General features: G+C 44.5%; 1 protein-coding gene across 3 annotated transcripts in view; it reads left to right on the forward strand.

Annotated features, from left to right (window-relative positions):
- Positions 1-23,566, forward strand: part of Nedd9 (neural precursor cell expressed, developmentally down-regulated 9) — a 175,993-nt gene that overhangs the window by 116,457 nt on the left and 35,970 nt on the right. Inside the window, exon 1 of one of the 3 annotated variants that reach the window (XM_052726960.1) lies at positions 9,693-9,840. The exons of the other annotated variants lie outside the window; for them this stretch is intronic. Coding sequence (XP_052582920.1) covers positions 9,829-9,840 — 12 coding nt within the window. The 5' untranslated portion in view covers positions 9,693-9,828. Of the gene's footprint in view, positions 1-9,692; positions 9,841-23,566 lie in introns of those variants that run through there. 3 annotated transcript variants of the gene reach the window in all.

Raw genomic sequence — 23,566 nt, forward strand, 5'->3', positions numbered from 1 at the left:
CTGGCTACAGAGATTGGTCGGCACTGGGGAAGGGTTGGTTACAACAGGGAGATTCTGAAGACTTCAGGATGTATTCAGAATGTCAGAAATATAATATACAGAATTCTAGGATTTTTACATAGCTCACTTGAACGTAAACTCCCCATGGGATTGACCCAAGGTGGTGTCTTCTTCATTTCTTCCACAAATCCTCTGAAAGGTGAATGAATCTGCTCATAGGATCAGCCTCTGACCCCAAGGGAGCCTTTGTAATCTGGGAAAACAAGGAGCTGTGAATCCATGTACATGGAGAGAAGACCTGGATTTATTCAGAGCATGAAAGGATAGGAAATCTGAGGTCAGATAGGATGACTGGGAAGCTGGGTCCCTCAGTGGACCTGAGAGGAGAGAATTAAAGAGCTGTCTGGAAGAGGGACTTTTATTCTGACAACAGGAGGTATATAGGTGATGACTTTTGAGTCATCCCTCCATATGGTGGGTTCCACATCCTCCATTCAGTCAACTGTGGATTGAAAATGCTTGGAAAAAATTTGCATGTCTGTTAAATGTGCACAGATGTTTTTACTTGTTCCTATTCCCTCTATCACCTATTTACATAGCATTTACATTACATTGAGTATAATTCGTGAGCTGTCTAGAGAAGATTTAAAGCATACAGGAAGATGTGCATGGGTTCTTTGCAAATGCTAGAGCATTTTTATACAAGAGATTTGAGCATTCACGGATTCTGGAACCCATATGAGGTCTTATAACCAATCCCCCCACAGATATCAAAGGAGGGACGACTATGTAGGGTGACTTGGGGATGGCAGATTGAGAGTTGTAGATTCTGCCACCAAAGGTCAGTGGAGGCCCAGGTCTTGCTTCTCGTCACGACTTTCTGCCCTTCCTAAGGCCAGAAGCTCAAGTTTAGAACATGAGTCACGGAACCGCCAGGCAGCAAAGTTCGAGGAAACCCTTTGTAACACCCACTCGTCTTCATCTTCAAGGATGAAACCACAGAGGGCCAAGACTGCAGCAACGAGGGGATCTCATACTCTGTAAACCTCAGCTTTCACGGAGTGCACATGAGTAAGACTAAGCAGCTTGTGCCTGCTCGCCAGCATGGCCCTCCCTTCAGCTTTTCCTACAAAGAAGGGAGCTGCCCCTATTTCTCAGCTTCTGTGGGCAGAAAGGAATGTGCCATCCATACTCCACCAGGCAAGTTGAGGGTGGACACTGGTGCCTTGGCCACCACCTAAGCCTTGGGCCCATGCTGAATAGGCATTTAATATAAAAGATTGCTGATAGCTAGAACACTCTTTGTTTTTTGAAGATGAATCCAAATCTTCTAAAGCTAGGCTGGAATGGGCACAGTGTGCTGTGTCTCCACCCCACATTCTTCTCTTTCTGCCCCCTCCACAAGGCCCCGCATGGCTGGGATTCCTTCTCCTGGCTCATCAGCACCAGCTGGCAAGGAATTGGGCTGGACAAACAGGCCTGAGGCCCTTGGGTCTGTGGATATTTGCTGCTGATATGGGGACATAGGGCAGGCTTTCTCAGAGGATTTGAGAACAGTTGGGCTTCTTTAGGACTGCTGGGGTGGGAGGAGTTGCATCTCCAACCCATAAAGAAATAGCTGACTCCAACAAAGTGGTTATTTGGGATTTCCAACCCCCCTCCCTTCCCTGGACTGTCCAACCACCACGGGCTCTGGAGTCACTCTAGATGCTGGATGCTGACAGTGACTGTCAACAGCCACTGTGCCCTAGAAATGGCAAAGGTCTTGAGTACATTGAAAACAAAATACCCAGCTCCACCCAGGAGGCAGGAGCCAGAGTCCTTAGTTTCTTCAGCTTACTCCACCAACACACACACTTACTCCACCAACACACACACTTACTCCACCAACACAGGAGGGTTCCTGGGGGCTCTCGGGCCAGCCAGTCTAGTTTAAAACAGCAAGACCCATGTTCTATCAAGAGAATCTGTCTCAAATATGAACGTGGCAGGGGGCTGGAAAGAGAACACAGCAGTGAAGAGGCATGTTGCTCTTTAAGAGAAGAATTCCCAGCACCACTTTGAGTGGCTCACAACTGCCTATAACTCCAGCTTCCAGCTGTAGGGGGCTGGGAAGGATCCAGTGACCTCCTCTGTCCTCTGTGAGCACCCACACATGTAACATATACATACATACATATATACATACATACATACGTACATACGTACATTACAGACACTACATACATGTTCTCTGACCTCTGCATACATCCACACCCACACATGCAGGAACATACACAACCAAAGCACATATACCCACACACATAAATAAATTCAATTAAAAATAGTAAGAGTGTTTAAAGTAAGTACTCTGCAAGAGTGACACTGTATGATGATTAGCAAGAGACAGAAACAATTGCCTTTGTCTTTATCATTTAAAAGATGCTCTGTAGCAATGCTGTGACGCTGGGCAGTGCCTGTAAAAGGAAACTGTGCTCTATCCAGTCATGGGCTTCCTGTTTATTTGGTATTGGCAGATCACCTTGACCTTTGTAAACATCTGCAATCCAAAGTTTCTACTTACCAGCAGAAGGGGTTCCCAGGGAAGTTTCATATCACAAGCTGGACAGGGTAAAGCATGCAAGAACAGAACACCTTGAAGCAAGAGAAAACAGGCATGCACCCTCACCAGGCAGCCGGCATGTTTTTGCCTTTAAGCCCCTTCTGTTCTGGTGAACACTATGCCTTGGTCGACTAGGTTCATATAAACTATAGAAATGTGAACCTTTGCATATTTATAGAATCCAATAAATGTAAATCTTTATTGTATGCTTTTATATTTTTCTTACAACTTCATCCCTTAGTTAATTCTCTTACTGTTTCAAAGACAGGAAATAGTAAGTGCTGAGCGGAGCCCTACAATGCTTGTCATATTTCACTAGAGTTGAGTGAATTCACTTAGTATGTAATTTAAGCTGTCAACCTTCCTTCGTTCTTTAGGAAGAGAAAGGGTGGTAATTAAGTATTCCCGAGTTAACGCATTAAACAGCAAAACTTCACAGTTGCACAGGTTTTCATTGTAAGTCCAGGTACGGCCCAAGATCCCTCCACTTATGATGGTGTGCCCAGGTTTATGGACAATTGGCTGGGACTAAGACTCAAGTCCACCGCTGCATTCTCAAGACTGAAGCTAGAAGCGGGAGAGGTGATAGATTGTTTAGAAGACTGTACAGTGTCGTGTGGTAAAACGTTGGCTGAATGTAAGACCCCATGAAGTCATTCCAGTGCGGGACCTGCCATGCCACGCAGTAAGAGGGGTCATTTCCAATTCATGTATTTCAGAACCCCACCTGGCCTCAGGCGGCCTGTCATTGAGTGAAGGAGAAACCAAGTCTAAAGTAATCCAGGGATCATGAACCAACAAGCCTTTTTAGTATATGCTACCTTCATCTTCAGAGACAAATTTAAAGAAACATCTCCTTACCAACTCCTTCAGGAAATGTAATTCATACCCAGTTCACTGTTGCTAATGGAGTGTGTGTGTGTGTGTGTGTGTGTGTGTGTGTGTGTGTGTGTGTGTATGTGTGTGTGTATGTGTGTGTGGAGGGGGTTGAGCAGCCCACGGCTGCAATACACTAAAGCGGTTGACAGGGGCCGGAGGGGGCTGTTGAATCCAACATGTAGAGAGAAGAAGGCCGAACAGTCATGATTGTTTCTTAAGGGAAGTAGGATTTGGGAAGTCATGACCTTGGCCTTAGATGATGTGAGACACAGCGACGGATGGGAGAGTGTAGGCAACAGTGAATTTTCTAGGGAAGGTTTCCTGACAGAGATGGACTGCAGGCTGGGACAAGATGAGATTTAGGTCAGCCGAGGATGAAAAGGACAATGAATAATGAAAGGAACCTCATGTGTGTGTGTGTGTGTGTGTGTGTGTGTGTGTGTGTGTGTGTGTGTGTGTAACAGTACCACCATCTGCTTCTCAGATATGCCCAGGCCTCCACTAAGCTGCAGATGTACCTTAAGGAAAGAGTCAACAGGGCTCAGATAATGGTGCTGAGAGGAAGCGTGGTGGGCAGTGGGGCCCTACGGTTGAGGCCACACTGACTCAGGAAGGAGAGTGCCTGGGTTTCTACTTCAAGTGTGTCACTCATCTGCTCTGTAACTTTGTGTGAACTGTAAAACTTTGCAAAGTTTCCGTGCTGTAATGTATGAACTAAGAACAATCCACCTCCTAGATTTGGTACACAAGACAAGTGAGATAATGTCTGTAAACATCTACCTCAGAGCCCAGTACCTGAGGGATCTCAGGTCAAAGGTCATTGAGTTGAAAGAAAAAAAAAACGCTCAATGGCTTGGGCAGGTTTTATAGACTTGACATAGAATGGGAAAGTGGCACTGGCAATATTTGGGGGGATGATTTAATATGTACGGAGAAAAAACACCTGATATCAAACTATAAACAGTAACTAGGCAGAGTCCTAGTTTGCCTTAGTTTAGGGCTTAGCCTGCTTCCTCTGGCCTATGCTCCATTCAGCTTCTGTTGTTTCCTGTGTAGAAGGATCTGAACTCAAAGCCAGAAAGATCGTGTACTATTTTAGAAGATAAGTAGCACATTTTCTGTGGAGAGTCAGATAGTACTATTTTATTTGTCTATTTGATCTTTGTGGGCTTTGATGGGGGGTGGGATTCATGTCACCCATCCATGCAGATTGAAGTCACCAAGTGCTCCTCAGCACTGGGATTATAGACACATGCTAGCATTTTATTTATTATTTTATAAAAATATTTTATTGCTATTTTACTTAACTATTTTATTATTTTATAATAAATATGTTCTTTGGCTCAGCGGTATTTACCCCTGAGCCCTACCTTTGTAGCTCAGCAGACAGTATGTAAATGAGCAGGGATGGCTGTGTGCCAATAAAACTTTACATATAGACACAGAAATTTGAATTACACGTAATTTTCACATCTCTCAAAATGTTATTCTTTAGCCTCCTCCCAAGCCACTTAGAAATTGTAAATGCTATTCTTAGCTCACCCAGAACTGACAGCACCCTGGCGTTGGTTCTGAAAAGGTACATCCTGTGTCTATTCTGATAAGTGTAAATTGGAGGATATTCTAAGATAAAAGTTTTTTCCTATTCCCTTCCCGGGCACTGTGCTGAACTTGGAGGTAAACATGTATTCTCTGAATTACTTCCTTATTCATATGGCAAGGACTTGAACACCTACAAGGTATAAAGAGACGGAAAGATCAACCAGCTATCACCCTGTTCTTCCAGAACCCACCCCAAAGCTGGAGAAACAGACGTCAACACACCATCACCACGCAAACACGGAAAAGCACTTTAAGAGATCTGTGTTCCAAGTACAATGGGGGCACAGTCAGGGGAAGGAGGGATTTGTTCTGAAAGAGGGAGGTGGGCAGGGTGGGGGCTGTGGACAAGCGCACACAAAGGCATTAGTGTGTTGAGCCAGGCCTCACAGCAGACAACCAGCTAGAGCATTCTCTGCAGAGGGACCGGCCCACAAAGCAAGGAAGATGTAAGCCTGGCCTGTGGAGGAGAAAACCGAAAGGGGAAAGGATGAAGTTCTCATTATAGTCCACACCAAAGTGTCCCGATTCCGTTTCCTAAGGCATGAACATATCACTAAGAGACTGTCAAACACAATCTTCATGTCATCTGCTCTGTCCTAGGAATTAAATAGGTAGTATGCTGAAGAGAGAGATGCAGAGAGACTTCAAGTAAGAAAACTAACAAGAAATCAGTAGAGTGGAGACTCAGGCGAGTGGCTGAAGGTACGGATGACTGCAGGGGACCCTGCCCCTTGGGTGTCCACTTCGTTCTCTCTGTGAGGCTTTGACTGACTGAGTTCCCAGGCTCTAGTTCTGAGACTTCGCCCTTCACTCCTACAGAACAACCACAGGGTCCTGCCTGAGCTACGGCAAGTCCCATCTGTGTCCCTGCCAGTGTCCAATGGCTACTAATAAAATCTCTCAGATGGCATCGGGTGCCGTTTCCCTGACTCCTGCACGCACCAGGGTCTAAGGAGGCGTCATTTTAGCTAAAGAGGCAGCTACTGAAAAGAATGCTGGTGAGTGCTGAGCCCCAGGGTCCTGGTCCATTCTGAAAAGGTACTAACCTGCAGGTTTCCTGCAGGATTCAGTTCTAGAGTCCAGACTCAACATTTTTTTTCCACATCCGGTATCTCAGGCAATTGATTCAGAAAGGGCTGTGTCTTTATTCACTGAGAGAACTTGTGTTTCCCCAAAGGGTTCAAAGGGAACATAACCAATAAAGCCAATGACCTGTATTACTTCAGCTGCACTGAGATCACAGCTTGATATTTTAACGGCAAAAACGGGGAAATAGATAGTTTCTGCTCTGAACACTCCAGTGTCTTCTTGTCACACTCGGGAAAATCCTAGCTCCTTTCTGCCCAACTCTCCTCCTGTGTTCTCCCTCTGTCCTGTGTACTCTGCCCTAGCCATTGATTGCAGCCCCTGACACATGGAGCTCACTGATTGCAGCCCCTGACACATGGAGCTCACTGATTGCGGCCCCTGACATGGAGCTCACTGATTGCGGCCCCTGACACATGGAGCTCACTGATTGCGGTCCTTGACACATGGAGCTCACTGATTGCGGCCCCTGACACATGGAGCTCAGGCCTCCTGCCGTCCTGTACATGTGCCACTGCTGTCTGGAATGTTCTCTCCTCAGCTCTGGGAGTGGTTGCATCCCACATGCTATTCAGATTTTGTTTAAATATCACCTCCTTCAGGAGCTTCCCTGATGGCTCTATTGAAAGTAAGACACCCACTCACCCTCCATACAGACGCTGGTCTGTTTTACTCTAGAAATTTCCACTCTTTAATATTCTTTTCATAGCACTTGCTGCTGCAATTCATATTATGTAGTCCCTCAATTACTTTCCTCCATGAGGGACAGGAACTTTGTCTACACTCCTTTTGTCGTCTTCCTCCTAGAAAGGTACTTGGCCCATGATGGACACTCACGTGAGACTTGTTAAATAGAAAACTGCTGCCTATGAAAAGATAAGACACAAGTGGATAGGAGGCTGGAGAGATGGCTCAGAGGCTAAGAACACTGGCTACTCCTCCAGAGGACCTGGGTTCAATTCCTAACAACTACATGGCAGCTCACAAACATCTTTAATGTCAGCCCTAGGGGATCCAATGCCTGGTCTGGCTCCCATGGGCACCAGGCATGCCCATGGTGCACAGACATACATACAGGCAAAATACTCATATACATAAAATAAAATACAAAAATAAGACCAAAGTGGAGGGATTTCTCCATCTGTATGTGAGTGCCTACAACACTCACTTAACATTAGTGGTGGCTGTCTTTAATATAACTAAATATTTAATTCACAACAGTAATGATATAAAATAACATAGGCCGGGCGGTGGTGGCGCACGCCTTTAATCCCAGCACTCGGGAGGCAGAGCCAGGCGGATCTCTGTGAGTTCGAGGCCAGCCTGGACTACCAAGTGAGTTCCAGGAAAGGTGCAAAGCTACACAGAGAAACCCTGTCTCGAAAAACCAAAAAAAAAAAAAAATAACATAGATAAGAGCAAAATAATATATACTAAAACTTACATTGATATTAAAATAACAATACTAGGAACCAGCAACCATACTTAGTATCACTAATTCCTATAGGCATTATTTCACTTAATCCTCACTGTAACCCCAGCAGGAATGTTTAATTATGTTCTCTGTTTTACACTTAAGGAGACTAAAATTGCAAAGTTAAGAAATTTGTAGAGATTCCTAAACAAGAGAGTCACCTGATAGGAATCAAACCCTCTAGCTAGAGCAGGCAGTTTCACAGACACCTAGGCCAGGCTTCAGCAAACTGCTCTGCAATGTTCTGATAGGGTGGCTTAGCCTTGCTTACATTCATTAACAGACAGTTCAGCCTGGCTGCTGAAGAAGCCAAAGAAGTGCCATCTCCATCTCCTGGGGCCCAGGGCACATCTTCCAGACAGAAAGACCTTTGACCCATTGTCCTCCCATGAATATGTAGCTGAACGACATGCTTCCTGCAAACATTTCTCACTACTGTGTCTGCAGGGCTGCCAGGATGATCCTTCTACCACACTGTGTTTCGTGCCTAATCTGTGTCCAAAAGTCCTTGCAAATCACACAGGTTCAATTCTGCTCTGAGGCCAAGGAGCAAAAGCCGTGACCTGGAAGAGGCCTGAACAGGGGTATCAACTTCACCAAGGCTGCTGGGGCATTGTGATGAGGGAATCAGATCCACAGCCAATTGTCAACTCAACTGTAAATGTAAACCCTACACCCAGAAACCACTTTTGTGGGGCATCTGCTCTCCTGTGCTTTTTGCTTCAAAGGTTTTTATGTGGGTTTTTTCCCCCAAAACGTTTTAATCCATTGGGAATTTAGAGAGGGAGGCAGGAGGCAAAACTGAGTCTGGTCCAGCTTAGTCAGGAAAAAAAGTAAGAGCTGGTTTTTCCACCCGAGTCGAGCAGTCTGGCTGGAATGCATCCCAACTAGGGGATAGTCATTGAATGCTCCAAGTCCTGAGGCCCAAGGAAAAGGAACTTCTGTCTTCTCCTGAGAGATTCTCTTTCTCTATAGAAATCTCAAAATGGAACCGCTATGCAAATCATGTTCCGTACTTTACCAGAGAGAATCTGTTCTTTTTTTAACCAGGGTTATCAAACAGTGGGAACTCTTCTTCCTGGGTAATAAGTGTGAGTGGGTTAATGGGTCATTTTGGGGAGAGAGGTCAGAAGGAAAAAGCCTCAGTGTTCAAAGCCTGATCTGGCCATGCTAGCGAAGAGCAAAGTGCTGGGCGGACAGGGATGATGTATAGGGTGTGTTCTATAGGACCTGCATGGGTTCCCATCTAACCTTTATCCTTATCAAAGACTGCCAAGGTCTCTTAATGTGTCTGACACTTCTCTCTCTCTCTCTCTCTCTCTGAGGTCCTAGTGAGATGGTCCGGGAAAACCTGGTGCTTGTGAGTTCCTTTTCACTAAGGGAGAAATGGATTCCAGCTCCTACCAGGCTGACTTTGCAAAGTACTTTGAACACTGAAAAGAAAAACGAAAAAGAAGGAGAGAAGAAGAGGAGGAGGAGGAGGAGGAGGAGGAGGAGGAGGAGGAGGAGGAGGAGGAGGAGGAGGAGGAGGAGGAAAGCAAACAGCTACAGAAAAGGGAAAGAGAATGGGACACAGAGTTATCAGCAGGGGTGGTTAGTAAAAAAAAAAAAAAAAATAGGGAGGGAGCTGGAGACAGAAAACCTTTTGTTTCCCCAGCTCGTTTCATGTAGAGATTGTGAGGTGAATGACTTTGAAATGAAATGGGTTTATGAACTAGTTGCTAGGTCACAGGAAGCAAGATCGTCAGACTGCTTTGTGAATTCAGATTCTTTAAAATTTAGGTTGATCTCAAAAGGAATGTATCTCCTTTGTCTGGTTCCTATTTCTTTCCTCTTTAAATTTTTATTTCTTTCGCGGGGTGGTTTGGGCCGCCTCCCCACTTTCTTTTGCTAATGTGAAAAGAAATGATCGTATTACACGCTCTTTGTGAGTGTCTCTGAAGTTAGAAGTGGGCGGAGTGGAGGCCGTACCTTCCCCCCTCACCAGCCAATGGCGGCGAAGTATGCAAATGCGGGCCGCGATCTCCGGGTGTCGGTCTCCGGCGGGAGCTCAGACTCGGCAGTGCGCGGGAGGCGGGCGAAGGTTCTCATTTCCATCCAGCCCTGTCCTCAATGGAGGGGCGGACACGGCAGTGCTGCACTGTGTGACTAGGATAGGACCAGGGCTCACCCGACCACCGCCGAGATGAAGTACAAGGTAAGAGAGTGCCTTTTACACAAGTCTCCCGAGAAGCTGTGCCTGCGGGTCTCCCTCCGTGACAACTGTGCAGGGATCCCTTGTGTGTCTGGTCTCGTTTCCAGGGTGCCCTGGGGTTTACCCACAAGCAGACTCGCGCTTTCAGATCTACTGGTTCGCAGTACGTGGCTCTGAAAGTTGCCCCGCAGTGACGGAAGGCAGTGGAGAAAAGATAACTTAGGGGCGGCAGCAGCCACTGGAGATCAGAGGGGTTTAACTCCTATCACAGCAGGCAAGTCGCAGGTCTCTGCCTGTCCAGAGCCCCAGAGCCGGCATGGGGAACCTTAATAAGAGGAATCAGAACTACTGAGTCTCTAACGGGCTCTAAAAGCACTTCAGAGTTTGCCTTAAAGACTTGATCTGGGAAGCTGTCTACTCTGGGCACTTTGGGTAGAAACAAATTAAGAACCCAGATACTGTCATAGGGCCGATATGGAGAATTCCCGCATCCTTAAATAGTTTGGGCTTATGAGTAAATGGGTATTAGTCATTTCTAGGTAACGCTTTATTGGGGTTTGAATGGGTCTGAAAGTATGAAGGCTCCAGCTGGCTTATTTTCCCTGACGCCTACAGAATGTCGTGCTCATATTTTGGCAGCATTATTTTCCGTTGCATTTTGCACCACGGTTTCTGGGGTTACTCCTGGCAAAATGATTATGACTTGCTCAGCACATCTCGTCGAAGGAGGCAGTTTCCAAGGGACTTGGCCCAGGGGCAGATCACAATGACTTAGCCATGCTTATTAATTTTTTTTATGGTGAATAGATACGAGTCCTCGACTTTCAAAGGACAGTGCTATTACAAAAAAAATTCATTTTGGTGAAGTGGCTTAACAGATCCTGTTAACCGACTTAGTAGGGGCTTTGCTTCCCTCTGAGGTGCATAGCTTCTGACCCTTCCTTTTGGATAGAAGGCTGTAAACACTTGCTGTAGCTAACAACCACAGGCTAACATCAATCTTTTGTTCAGTGTCTGTAAATCTTGTTCAAAAGCTGTGAACTAAAAAGCTGAGTCTTTATTGTAAAACATGGGTGATAGCTCTTGGGAATGCTCCAGCATTCTGAAGACTCAGGTATCCATTATCACCCTGCTATCAGCTTCCCATTTTTGTGCATCAGTGGGGAGGAGCAGAAGAAAGGATGGCTCTGGTATTCATAGGAGATGCAGCTTTCTACCTGGCAGGACAGAATCTCTCTGGAAGTGTTTCTCCCTATTGCTAAGTCTCCTTGTTCACAGAACTGATGGGGCTACGTGGTATTTATCTTGGAATGGTTTTTTTCTCCCTTTCTCCCTGTGGTTGAATCAAGACTGTATTGTAGAGAAAAGGGAAAGGATTTTCTCTGTCTATTACTGGAATATTAAATGGCTGACGTGAGCGTTGAGTGCCACAGTTTAGAAAGTGATGAAGTTTAAAGTCACTTTGATTCGGTGACCTCATCATGTTTAGCTTTGCTCTTTATGGAAAGAAATATCCTGGGGACTGGTGATGTACACTACAGGTGGGAAGCTGCAGCTGGGGAAAGCCTTCCACTTAGAGGGGTCTACCCAGAGTCGAACACATTGCCAAGCAATAGAAATACATGGTGGTGGTTTTCTGATTACTGTCATCATCATCATCATCATCATCATCATCATCATCGGAAGCTTCACCAACAAAAATGCTGAGCTCCCCAGGTAAACAAATGACACACAGGCACCCTATGTTGACCATAGCAGAAGTGAGCCACTTTCCTTCGGTCATAAAGTCCATCAGTTAATGAAAGAAAACTTTCTTTCAGGAGAGAATTAGTCATTTTAGGTAGGAGATGCTAACATGATGAGTAGAGAGTTACAGGACTGTCATATTGAACTCTCCCCATAGCTCTAAGGCACACCTGTTTTCAGATGTAGTAATTGTGCCCCACAGAGGCTAAGTGACTTTTCCAGTACCACCAGCTGATGAGCATGGGATTAGAAAGGACCTCAATTTAATATGCAAGATTCAATCACTACCAAGAGGAAAAAAAAAAACCTAAAACAGAAATCATCTGTAACTCCCTAAAACATCCCTCTGACCAGTATGTTCTGGTCTCAGAAAGTTCAGAACTATTTCATCCCAAGTGTTCCCTCGGGATAGTCTTCTTTTCATTTTTTCCAATGGTAACTCTACTAAATGAAATACAAAGTTGGCATTTATTTGTTTAATTTGAGCTACTTAAGTAGTAAAACCAGATAATTATTAGATTGTAAAACCCAGGAGTCTGGAATTATCTCTTAAACACTATGTTGCGCCATAAACTATAAATTTAGCATGGGCTTAAAAATGGATCATTGTGAGATTTATGTCAAGTTCAAAAGGTTTCTTTTTTCTTTCCAAAGGTTTCTTTTTCCTTCCTCCCCGCTCCTCCATTGTTAACTGGAAGATCTTGTTTAGCTACTTCAGAGTTCATGGAGCAATCAACTTGCACTCATTTTGTCCTTAAAATACACAGCTCCAGGCCTTAGCAATTATTTACAATTATGAGGGCTACGGAATGCAAGCTATTGCTCTAGGGAACTCTTTCTGCTTAGTACACATCTAGTATGTTTTTATTTTGCTTATATTTTTATTTGTTCATGAGAAGCCTGTCATAGGTGTTTAATGTTCCATTTCTCTTAGAAGAGTCTGCCTGGGTGACAGTTAACTGTGAGGGCTTTTTGTTAAGTTCCTACATAAAGAAGCCAGGCATGGCGGAGCACGTCTTTAATCCCTGGACTTCAGGAGGCAGAGGCAGGTAGATCCCTGTGAGTTCCAGGCTAGCCAGGGCTACACAGTGAGACATTGTTAACAACAGAAGGCTCTCTATAAAATCCCTGTAATGTATGCGGTATGCTCCTCATGCATCTGTGGCCTTGGCTTGCTTGTCCAACTGAGGGTCTGAAGGTGGCTTGTAGGAGTCGCCCTTTGTCCTGAAGCTGAGGGACTAGTTCCAGTTCCTTGTTTTAACAGAAGCCCTGAGGGCCCTGCCCAGGGAGTATGGGCCGGGAAGGAGGCTCTGGCCGCTTGATGCCCAGGCCTGGCAGATATTCAGCAAGTACAGCCTGTGAGTGAGTTCTTGTGGCTGAGGAGCTTTTGTGGCTTTGCCAAATTTCAGAACTCTTGCGTGTCTACTGTAGTCAAAATCGCATCTATTTTCTAGTCATTAGAGAGAAAAAGTCACTCTCAGTGTTTTCACTTTAAAAATGTAAAGTATGGCAATACAGTTAAAAAAAAAAAAAACAACTACTGTCTGGAATTCAGATTGTTGTAGTCCAGTTGAATGGGGACAAAGTAGTTCAAGAAAAAGAGAAACATAACAAAAAGCATCTGGGGAGGGACTTTGGAAATATTTATTTTTTCCAAAGCTGTTTTAAGGGAGACGTTATAGCAGGCCTTTGATTTAGCTAATATTTATAACATACACAAATATCAATTCTCTCTTTGCTTTGATGTTTCAGCTGTAAAATCTTTCTTGATAAATTGTTATATTCAGTTCAAATTTAGGACCCCTTCCGTACCCACCTGCTTTTAAAATGCTGTATGTTGCCTGTGGATTTAAAAGCACCAGAGGGTGTTTGGAAAAACATAGCTTCATTATTTATGATCTTATATTTATTTAGCAAACCCATTTCAGAGCTAAAGGACTTACCTACACAGAGATGAGGCTTTGTCAAAATGCAGGTGTCCTGATAATAGCAAGTTTAGGACGTTGTACAACACACTCTGAACCCCTCCAGCATCCTCTTCTTATTGGACCACGGGTCATTCTTGTGCTCAGAACTTTGCAAGTGCCTTTCCGTGTTCTCTGCCCCCAGTCTCCGGCAAAATAAAGCACAGCTAGACAAAATCCTGCCTCGACACCTTTCAAAGCCTTGGCAGATTGTGTCTCCCCTTTGTGCCTTTGTGACAGCATCACATCTTACCTTTTCAAATGGGCACCCCTTGTGTGTCCCTAATACCAGACACTTGTGGGGCTCGCTCCCACCCAGCCACCCACAGGGATATGACACACTAGTGCACACTCTCTGCCCCTCACCTTCTCTGTCCCTTGAACTCCCTGTGGGCATGTGACACCAAGTCTATGGGACTTGAGTAGCCAGTCACTTCCCACTAGTAAAGTCTCCTCATCTCTCCACTCCATAAAGCAATCGAAGCCTAAACCTTTGTCTCCTCTAATCGCTGAAACAGACCTTACATTTTCACCTCTGCCCTGTGCTGTTAGCACTGCCTTACTTATTAACCCCTGTCAATCAAACCACTATCTAAATGATACCTGCAGTGGACTCCAGTTTTAAGGAAGCTACATTGAATACAAGAAGCCTATCCTGTACTGATATGTAGGGGCAGACTGACAGACAAACCCTTGTTGAAAGTATAATGTGGGCTCTGTCAGTCTTGAACAGGCAGGGACTTGGCTTTATATACTCTTGTAATAGGAACAAGATGGCGTGTGGAGAAAGACATTTCCATTTCTTGTGACTGAAGGCCCTATGATCTTGGGCAAATTAAACTCCCAGAGCCTCAGGTTTAGCTGTAAATTTGAGACAGTATTAACTGCGTTATACTACTATTCTAAAATCTAAGCCAATGTATAAATTCTTATCCTGGATCCTGGCACAGAGTAAGGAAGTGAAAGCTAGCCAGCCCTAGCTCTCCTTGCAGAGTATGTACTCGGTAGATATTGAAAGGTTGGGGTGGGTTCCGTGGCAAGATTATGTCCAAATCCCAATTATTCAGTTAAGATGGTTGAGCATTACTGATTATTCCCCAGCAAGAGTGTGCACGGTCTGAGTGCAGATCCCAGGTACAGGGACCCAGCAGCATGCCTACAGCACACAGCCCCCACATGCCAATGTCTCCTAGGCTTGGTTCCTTCGTTATTGACGAACCTTAGGATTCCTGAAATTACAGGACCTTCCTCCTAGTGGGTACTCAGCAAATATTGTACTCAATGCCGAGTTACAGAAAACACCTATGCCAACAGCCTTTCCAAGGGCTCCAATGTCCTATGACATAGAAAGAGTACATGTGTTTCAGATTCTACTTTTGCTTCTTTCTCACAGTATGTTTTTCAGCAACTACTTTAGACCTTTGTCTTGTTAGATAGCTGCAGGAATATAGTATATGAGAGTCATTGGTTCTTAGAACACAGTAGGCATTTGATAATTAATAGGTATTTATGTCACTTTTGAGATATGATCTTATAAAGAGATAGATAGATAGATACATAGATAGATACATAGATAGATAGATAGATGACACACAAATCCATAAATAGTGATGGAAGATGATAGTGACCTTGTCATGACCATGGAGAGATATGTATACCTATACAGATGCAGATACATAGAGATACTAACATTATATAGTAAAATGTTTAAGAAGAAACCTTCTCTATGGTTGTTTCCTCTTGGGACAGGAGATGGCTCTGTAGATAAAAACACTCACTGTACATCATGAGGACCTGAGTTCAAGTCCCCAACACTATGTAAAAAGCTCTGTTGCTGCTCACACCTATAACCCCAGTGCTCTGGGGAGTGTGTGTGTGTGGGGGGGTAATGGCTGCAGAAGGATTACTTCAGCTTGCTGCCAAGTAGCCTAGCTTCTAAAATGGTGAGATCCAAGTTCAATGAGAGACCCTTTCTCGGGGAATGAGACAGAGAATGACAGAACAGGACAGCCAATGTCTTCTTTCAGCCACAGTAGATGCATTTACACCACACATGCACACACATTTACCACATATATACCACACCAGGGGTAGAAGAGACTATTTACCCTTAACAAAAGACTGTGAGGGATAGAGAAAGTCATTTCTTTAAATAGATGCAATCCATGGAAAGTGAGTTGGGGGTTATGTGGGAAGTTCATGATCAACTCTTTCTTATCCTGCTGCAGACCCAGTGACGTCAACGTAAAATAAGAGGTATCTATTTTTAGGTCATTTTAGGGTTAGAAAGCAATGGACAAATTGATTTGGAATGCTAGCCCCCAGGCTGTGGTACTATCCTCAGAAATGTATAGACTTAATTGCCAGGCTTCTCTGCCAAGACAAACGCAGGAGGGCCCTTGGGAACAAATACAATATTTCCAACGTAAAATGCCAGAGCTGCTGGTTTCCTAGGCAATAACTGATTGCAAAGAACATGGGCATGGAAAGAAGACAAAACTCCCCAAAGCCCTGTTTAGACTTCGTCAACAACACCCCCTCCGTCTTATTTACTTTGAACATTCCAGTCATCCCTCTGCGGTAGTTCTTACTGGCTAATGAGGACTCTGCATGCCAGGGGAGCCGCTGTCTGCTGCCAGGACCCTTCCTGAAGGCTCTTCATTGTAAGATAAGTGGTCTTGTTAGAGACCTTTTCCACCCCTAACTGGGAAGGCTGAATCTTTTAGAGGGTGCTTTTAATAGATAATGTGATCTGGGTAACTTGAGGGAGGCATATCATCTACGGACAATGGAATTAGTACTCCAGAGAGTACAGTTACTGATGGTGTGTGACAGCAGCTTGTCGTGACCGAGGTAGAGTTCTGGGACAGCTGACTATGGAGATATTAAAATTGTCAGTGGAAGGGCTGGAGAGATGGCTCGGTGTGCTTCCTATGCATGTGTGAAGATCTGAGTTTGATCCCTAGCTCCTGTGTGAAAAGCCTATGACCCCTGTGTTGGAGAGGCAGACACAAGGGGGTCCCTGCAGCTTTGTTGGCCAGGCAAGCTAGATGAAGAGGTGAGCTCCGGGTTCAGAGAGAGACTCTGTCTCAAAAACCAATGTGACGAGTGACTAGGAAGACGCCTGCTGTTGCCCTCTGTGAACACATGCACTGGCACACACATGTGCGTACACACATGAACAACTACACACATACACACCGAATTGCTACTGGAATGCTTTCCTCTTTTGCCTGGGCTTTATGTATCTGCTAAATTCTATAAATGCTCCAAGTCTAGGGCCAGTAAATTGGAAGGTGTCATGTTTCTTGGTAGATCTTGGTGTTTCAAATTTGAATTCCTTCTGATATTTCTAATATGTCCTGGTAAAGATAAAAGATGTTACTCCATACACACACACACACACACACACACACACACACACACACACACACACACACACAAAGTTCCTGTGTGAAATTCTGATGTTTGTGCTTACCAGAATTAAGGATGGAACAACCAATGGACGTGTAAAAGTACAAGCCCTGCCAACCACAAAAATGCTTGTTGGCTCCTTTTGAAATCAAATCAATTTTAATTCTTTATTTATTCTTATGGGGACGCAATTGAGGGACGAGGTTCATCTGTGAGGCTCAGTGGAAAGTTGTAGTAATCAAAACACATGGAATGCTCAGCTTGGAAGCATGTCTCCTCCCCTTTTGTTGAGGTGCTGTGAGTTCCAACAGTGTGACATGTCCTGCATACTTGTCCTCCTTCCTTTTTGCTAGGCAGAAGTCCTTTAGTGACTCTGGTATTTTAACAGTAAACTCATGGGTAGTAGTTGTTGGTTTATTGTGCTTAATTGAACTTAGTGCCCCATAGGCAATGCAGCTGAAACTCATTCAGACTTCTTTGTCCCTCATGGCTCTGCTCCTTACTGATAAAGATGGATCTGGGCTTCCCTACCCTCCGAGGACCACCACCTCCTAGAATTAGCAGTAATATGCAAAGCCTTCACCCTGGAGAGGGCAGACACACAGATGTGTGCACACTCAGCCTTCTTGGAGAACGTTGTCTTTAATTTTGGTCATCTGCTGATTCTGTTTCTGTTCCTGGTCATTTGTAACACAGCTTAAAGCTTGACTGGAAAGTGACCCAGTGACTAACACAGACAGCAGAATCCTGGGGCTCCAGCTTCCTGGGCTAGAACTTCAGTGTTGGGCTATGATTCTCAGTCCTACTCCTCACCAAGCTCCATGGGATATGAAGATGGGACCCAGGGACAGGAACCACAGAAAGACCAAGAGCCTTTTCTTCCTGGTCCCTTTCACTGTGACGTAGCTTCCTAGACAATATCCCGGAAGTCCCATTTCTTTATTAAAGGTCATCATGTCTATCAGAGGATATTTATTTTTCTCGATCACAGATTCTGACCAATACCCATTTTTTCTCTTGAATTCTTAATTCAACCAAGGTAAAGATCCCTTAGCAAGGCTATCCTTTGTTTTAATGACATACTTGGGGTGTGTGTGTGTGTGTGTGTGTGTGTGTGTGTGTGTGTGTGTGTTGTGTAATTTCCATGGATATATCCACATTTCACAAACCACAGAATGGGGCATATGGTCTAACAATGGGAAGGATATTTGAAACTGAGGACTGCTATGGAAAGTTCAGGAACACATGGCCACTCTACAGATGGTCAATATGAGTGGCCCCAGAGATCGATCAATCAACTGTCCAAGACACTACCCCAGTCCCCTTATGGCAGCATTTTGCAGGAACATATATAAGAACATTTTTTAAGGGGATTTGGCTGGGTTCTTCATAGAGAGTCATAAGTAACATTTAGTCATAAATAATAAGGCACTCTTTTATATCTTTGTGCAGGAATAGGCATCTTTGGAAATGAAAGCAAGCTCATTTTGAAATGTGGGCTCGTTTGGCACACCTGAGTGGGGGATTGTATTTCAATTGTGCTTGCTTTAAAACTGGTCAGGTAGCTCCTTGCCTCGTAGCCTGCAGCATCCGTAACCATCCTCCCACCCTCCTTATTAAGATCTTAATTACAGATGCAACTTAGTTCATGGCTGAAGGGAAGGAGTTTCCTTCTCTGAGCTGTGCCCTGCCTTTGGTGTGGCAGGTATAATCATGATGAGATCATTTCTGGTCTGTGTTCTTTTCCTGGGGGAGTTTTTCTTTGGGGGCAAGGACAAATATGGTTAAGATTCCCTGAGCTCAGCACAGTATACCGGTAACTGCTCCCACCTCCTAGAGCCTCTTCCTCCTGGAGGAATCAGAGCGTTTGGCATATGTAATTTCAGGAGCTCTCATAATACTTCCACGAAGAACTTGTTTATTATCCCGACTTTGCAGATGGGAAATGGAGGCAGTTGTCATTGTTTTAAGTATGAGGATGGAGACTAGACTTTATCTTGATGAAGTTTAGCAGCCATTTCTCTAGCCAGTGGAGGGCTGGTCTGTGCACCCAGCAGCACCCCAGGACTAGATTCCAGTAACACAGACATGTATACACACACTGTAACAATGAAAAAATCTTCAGTTATGAATGTCCACTAGAAAAGATCTCTTCTACCCTACCACCCTATCTTTCCTACCTCCTTCTGCTTAAAAATAATGGCCTCATTGGTTTTATGAGATGGAAGCACGGAATTCCACTCCTGAAAGTGTTGGCCACAATTTACTGATGACGAGGGTTGAGCTTATTGTAACATATCTTAACCCTAAACTAACTTCCTCCTATAGGATTAGCCCCCATTTGTTCATGGGAATATTAAAAAATACTTAGAAGCATAAGATCTCCCTCAGGCCAATTTGTGAAACCTCCAAGCCATCTCTAAGACAACCACTTCTCCCAAGTCTTTCTGAATCCCTCCCTGAGTATGCAGAGACTCTTGGAGTATGCGTCTAGACTTCAGCATCACAGAAAGCTGTTTGTTCTCAGTAACATAGCGAACTAAGGTGCCATAGCTTCCAAAACAGCTTCGTGACCACTGCCCAGCAACAATGCTGATGGTGTATGAGTGTACACACCTCTTAGCCAAGGGTGTGGACCCAAGCTTGAAAACTCTTTGAAGAGCTTGCAGGATAAGTAGATAATAGCAGAGCAGCAAACCCAGATCAAGTGACTCTGGGGAAAGGGTTTCACATTCATGTGGGTATGTGCATGCGTGCGGAGGCTAGAGGATGACATCAGGTGTCCAGTCCTTTATGTATCAACAACCTTGCTTTTTTGAGTCAGGGTCTCTCATCACCTAGAGTTCACCAGTTAGGCTAGACTGCCTGGCCAGAAAGCTCCAGGAACCTGTCTTCACTTCTTCAGTACAAGGATTACAAGGAGTGACCACCATGTCTGGCATTTCTTCACATGGGCTCTTGGGATTGAATTCAGGTCCCCATGCTTGCAAGGCAAGAGATATACAAACTGAGTTATCCCCCTACCCCCTTTCAAGTAACTTCTGCAAGAGTCCCAGCAAAGGGCAACATCCCAGTTTCATCAAATGGGTTCTGACAAGGATGGTAGTATATTTGAATTAATGTATTTAAGTATAACCTTGCACTCAGACTTTGGTATAGGAAGATAAAGACATGTGAATATAAAAATAAGAGGATCCTTTCATACTTTCAAGCACCTTATAGATGTTACATATGTGCATTTTGGTTTTTGAGAAATGATATCATTTTTGGAAATACATTATAATCGAATGGATTGGACGTTCCTACTCCTGTTTAATGTAATTCTTATTTCTCTTCTCCTAGAACCTGAATGTTAGGGGATTTGTCTAGACAGGCAGTCAGATATGATCCAGTGCCAACACTGTAATGCTGGCTGGAATCCAAAAGGTTGTTTTATTGTTAATAAAACCTATCTTTTGGGTGAGTGGGTGTCAAGACTTCATCATTATATGGCGCCTGTAAGATTTATCTAGGGACAGAACCCTAAAAAGAGTTCATGCTTGCCCCATGTTTTTGATCCTTTGCCAATACACTATATTGAAAACCATCAAAACCAGGCAACTTGGGACAAATGCTTAAAAATCCCATGGCTTAACAGCAACATCACTAAATTCCTAGGTGGAGCAGAGTCTCCAGAGGGACATTCTGGTGTGGGGGGTGGGGGAGAACTTTAGACAGGGAGATAACCAGCTGTGATCTCTGGCTCTGCCGTTAATCTAATCTATGACCTTCTGGGCTGTAAAACAAAGACACCCACTGTAGTCAGTTCTGGTCAAACTGTGGATGACCAGGTTGAAAATGTAGAGGAACCTACGTGTGCTCATCTTCTTTATACTCCTTGGTACCACTACAGATAGCTCATAGACTCTGGACAAGTGGAAAATTGAACTCTTAAGGATGACTGATTGGTAAATAGCTATGATATGATATGACAGACACAGAGGTAATTATCATCCTTATGAAAAAAGCTAATTCCTTCTTCTTGCAGTCAAATTCATCTTCCATCATGAATTAAGACATTCTGAAGTCACTCACATACTAGCTTATCTATCCACCTGCCCATCTGCCATGTTCCTTATACAGAGCAAAGGTGTCTGCTCTGCTCAAGGCTTGCATGGGAACAGGTCTCAGCCTATGTCCTCCTTTTTTTTCAGTTCTTTAAAATTCTAGCTTTCTTTAGTGTGTGTATGTGTGTAGAACATGTATGTGGAGGTCAGAGGACAACTTGTAGGAGTTGGCGCCCTGCTTCCACAATGGCTTCTAGGGATGGAACTCAAGTTGCCAGTCTTGCTTGGCAAGTGTGTTTACCTCCTAACCTATCTTGCCATCCTCCATCAAGCTCACATCATAAGAGAATTTATGACAGCCATTCAGATACAGGGAAGAAGTGGAGCCAGCATTATGAGAAACACTCCAATATCCGAAGTATGCTGTCCAGACCATGTAGCACAAATCTAGTGAGACTGAAATTTCTTTCTGGGATCCATTTATTGAACTTTGAAGTGTTAGATGTCCTCACCTCCTTCAAGGAGAACCATCACTCTGGCTTATAAATCATCAAAAGAACATGATGAGTGGTGACAGACCACTCATCAAATAGGAGTAGGCCAGTGTATAGATTCATATGCCTGGGAGCCTTGTGGGCAGACACATACATAATAGTGCTACACACGGGGATATTAATGTTGTCCCTGCCTTGCCAAAGAACACCTGTTGGAACCTCGTATTTAATATCATCTATATTAATGCTTCTTTCAGTAAGAAATGCATAAAACAGAATCTGATTATCACTCTAGATCACAACACTGGGGCAAAGTGAATGGTATGAATATTCACAGAGGGTCTAAGTTATTTGCAGAATCTTTAGAGTTTAATAAAAAGCAGTTTCTGGAAAATAAAAATCACTGGTGGAAATGTGGTCCACTGGCTAAGAGTAGTCTTCCATGGGGAATGTCGAACAGGCTTCCCTGGTGGTCAGAAACTTGACCAGCATTCCAAGGACCTAGTAGGCCTGCTGCTGCCTTTCTGTGGACTGTTTCCAGTCACCGGTGGAGCTGAGCAGAATGCAATGAACGATTACTCAGAGAACATCTATATCACAATATACTGTATCTTCTAGCCCCTGTACCCAAAGGTATCCTGTCTGCTACTTAGTAACAGCTAGAAGATTCAAATTTAAAAAATATTAGTATTCCAGATCTTCACGTACAAGATCAGAAGTGTGAACCAAGCTTCCAAGAATCAAACTCTCGATACTTGAAAGTAGCCATGCTTTCCGACTATGGCTGCTTTCATTAGGGAAAGGCTGAGTACCCTCCCAACACACACACACCACATCAAAGGTGCCAATGAGAAGCAGGAGGAGAAATGTAACCAAAATGGCAGGCCTATTCTCTGACCAGAGCTGATTTTTGTCAGCAGAAACAAAAGCCCAAGAGCCTTTCCCTTCACCAGCGTGCCCCGAGGCTGACCTTGGCCATGTTCATCTCTCAGCAGCTTCCTTTAAGAACTATTTCCCTGATGATGGCCATTTCCTCTAGGGGGTCTGTTTCTCAGGATCTGGTCTCTGAGTGCCTGTGCGTGTATGTGTGCGTGCGTGTGCTGGAGTCCACTAGAGATCCGGGCTAACATTTAGGGGGAGGGGTGGGCACAGGAAAGTCTTGTCATCAAAGACCCGAGTCTTTGGCAGCTTCTCCTGCATAAATATAGAATGGAGTAAAAATAATAAAAGGAAGCCAAGCCATTGATGATGCTATCGGTCACAGTGAGTGACACACCAGCCATTGTGTCTCATTTCTCTTCAAAGGACGGCATGAATGGTCATGGAAATTCCACATCACACCTCTCTATATTGGGAGAAGCAAATAATTTCCCTGGCAGGAGAAGTAATAAGCTTTCTTGACATTTTGATAGCGGTGGGGAAAACAGGGCGAGGGAGGGAAGAGAGCAGGGGTTGTCCTGTGACTGTGGCTCTCCACACGGCCAGGTTTGTTTTGTTTTCTTAATTTCCCACTCCTCAGCCGTAGCTTGCGAACCCAGAACAGCAGAAGCAAACTTGCTAGTAAAGTATGTGAATGGCACTCTGTCACCTACCAGAAGGGAGGGGAGGCCCTCTAAAGGGACCATTGTATTCTATGTTGCTGGGATGGTCAGTTCCTCTTGGCCTTCCTGTTTGCTCAGTAGTTGCGAACACACCAGCCTGGGAAGGGGGAGCAGGCCCCCCATCTGCGTCATTGTCCTGTTTAAACAGGGAGGGGCTGGCACTTTCCTGCTGGCTATCTCCCTTATTCTCAGGCTCTAGGCTCGAGTGACCTGGACACACTGTTTATGCTTCTCCTTAGATCTTCCTTCTTTACCTCCATCTGAATTTTTTTTCTAACTAAGCATCTTGCTAAATTCTCAAGAAAAACAATTCCACTCTCCATGCAGAGAACCAGGGATGCAGAGGTCAGAACCCAGAATGGGTGTGCATTTTGTTTCACACCCTGGGCTCACATTCTGGAAAGGGAAAGGGAGTCAGGCGGCGTCTCTGAAGTTCACAGCCTGGAGTGGGGCGATGCAAACCC

This window comes from Peromyscus californicus, unplaced genomic scaffold (genome assembly GCF_007827085.1).
Source record: "Peromyscus californicus insignis strain IS unplaced genomic scaffold, ASM782708v3 Scaffold_8__1_contigs__length_139910024, whole genome shotgun sequence".
NCBI lineage: Eukaryota > Metazoa > Chordata > Mammalia > Rodentia > Cricetidae > Peromyscus > Peromyscus californicus.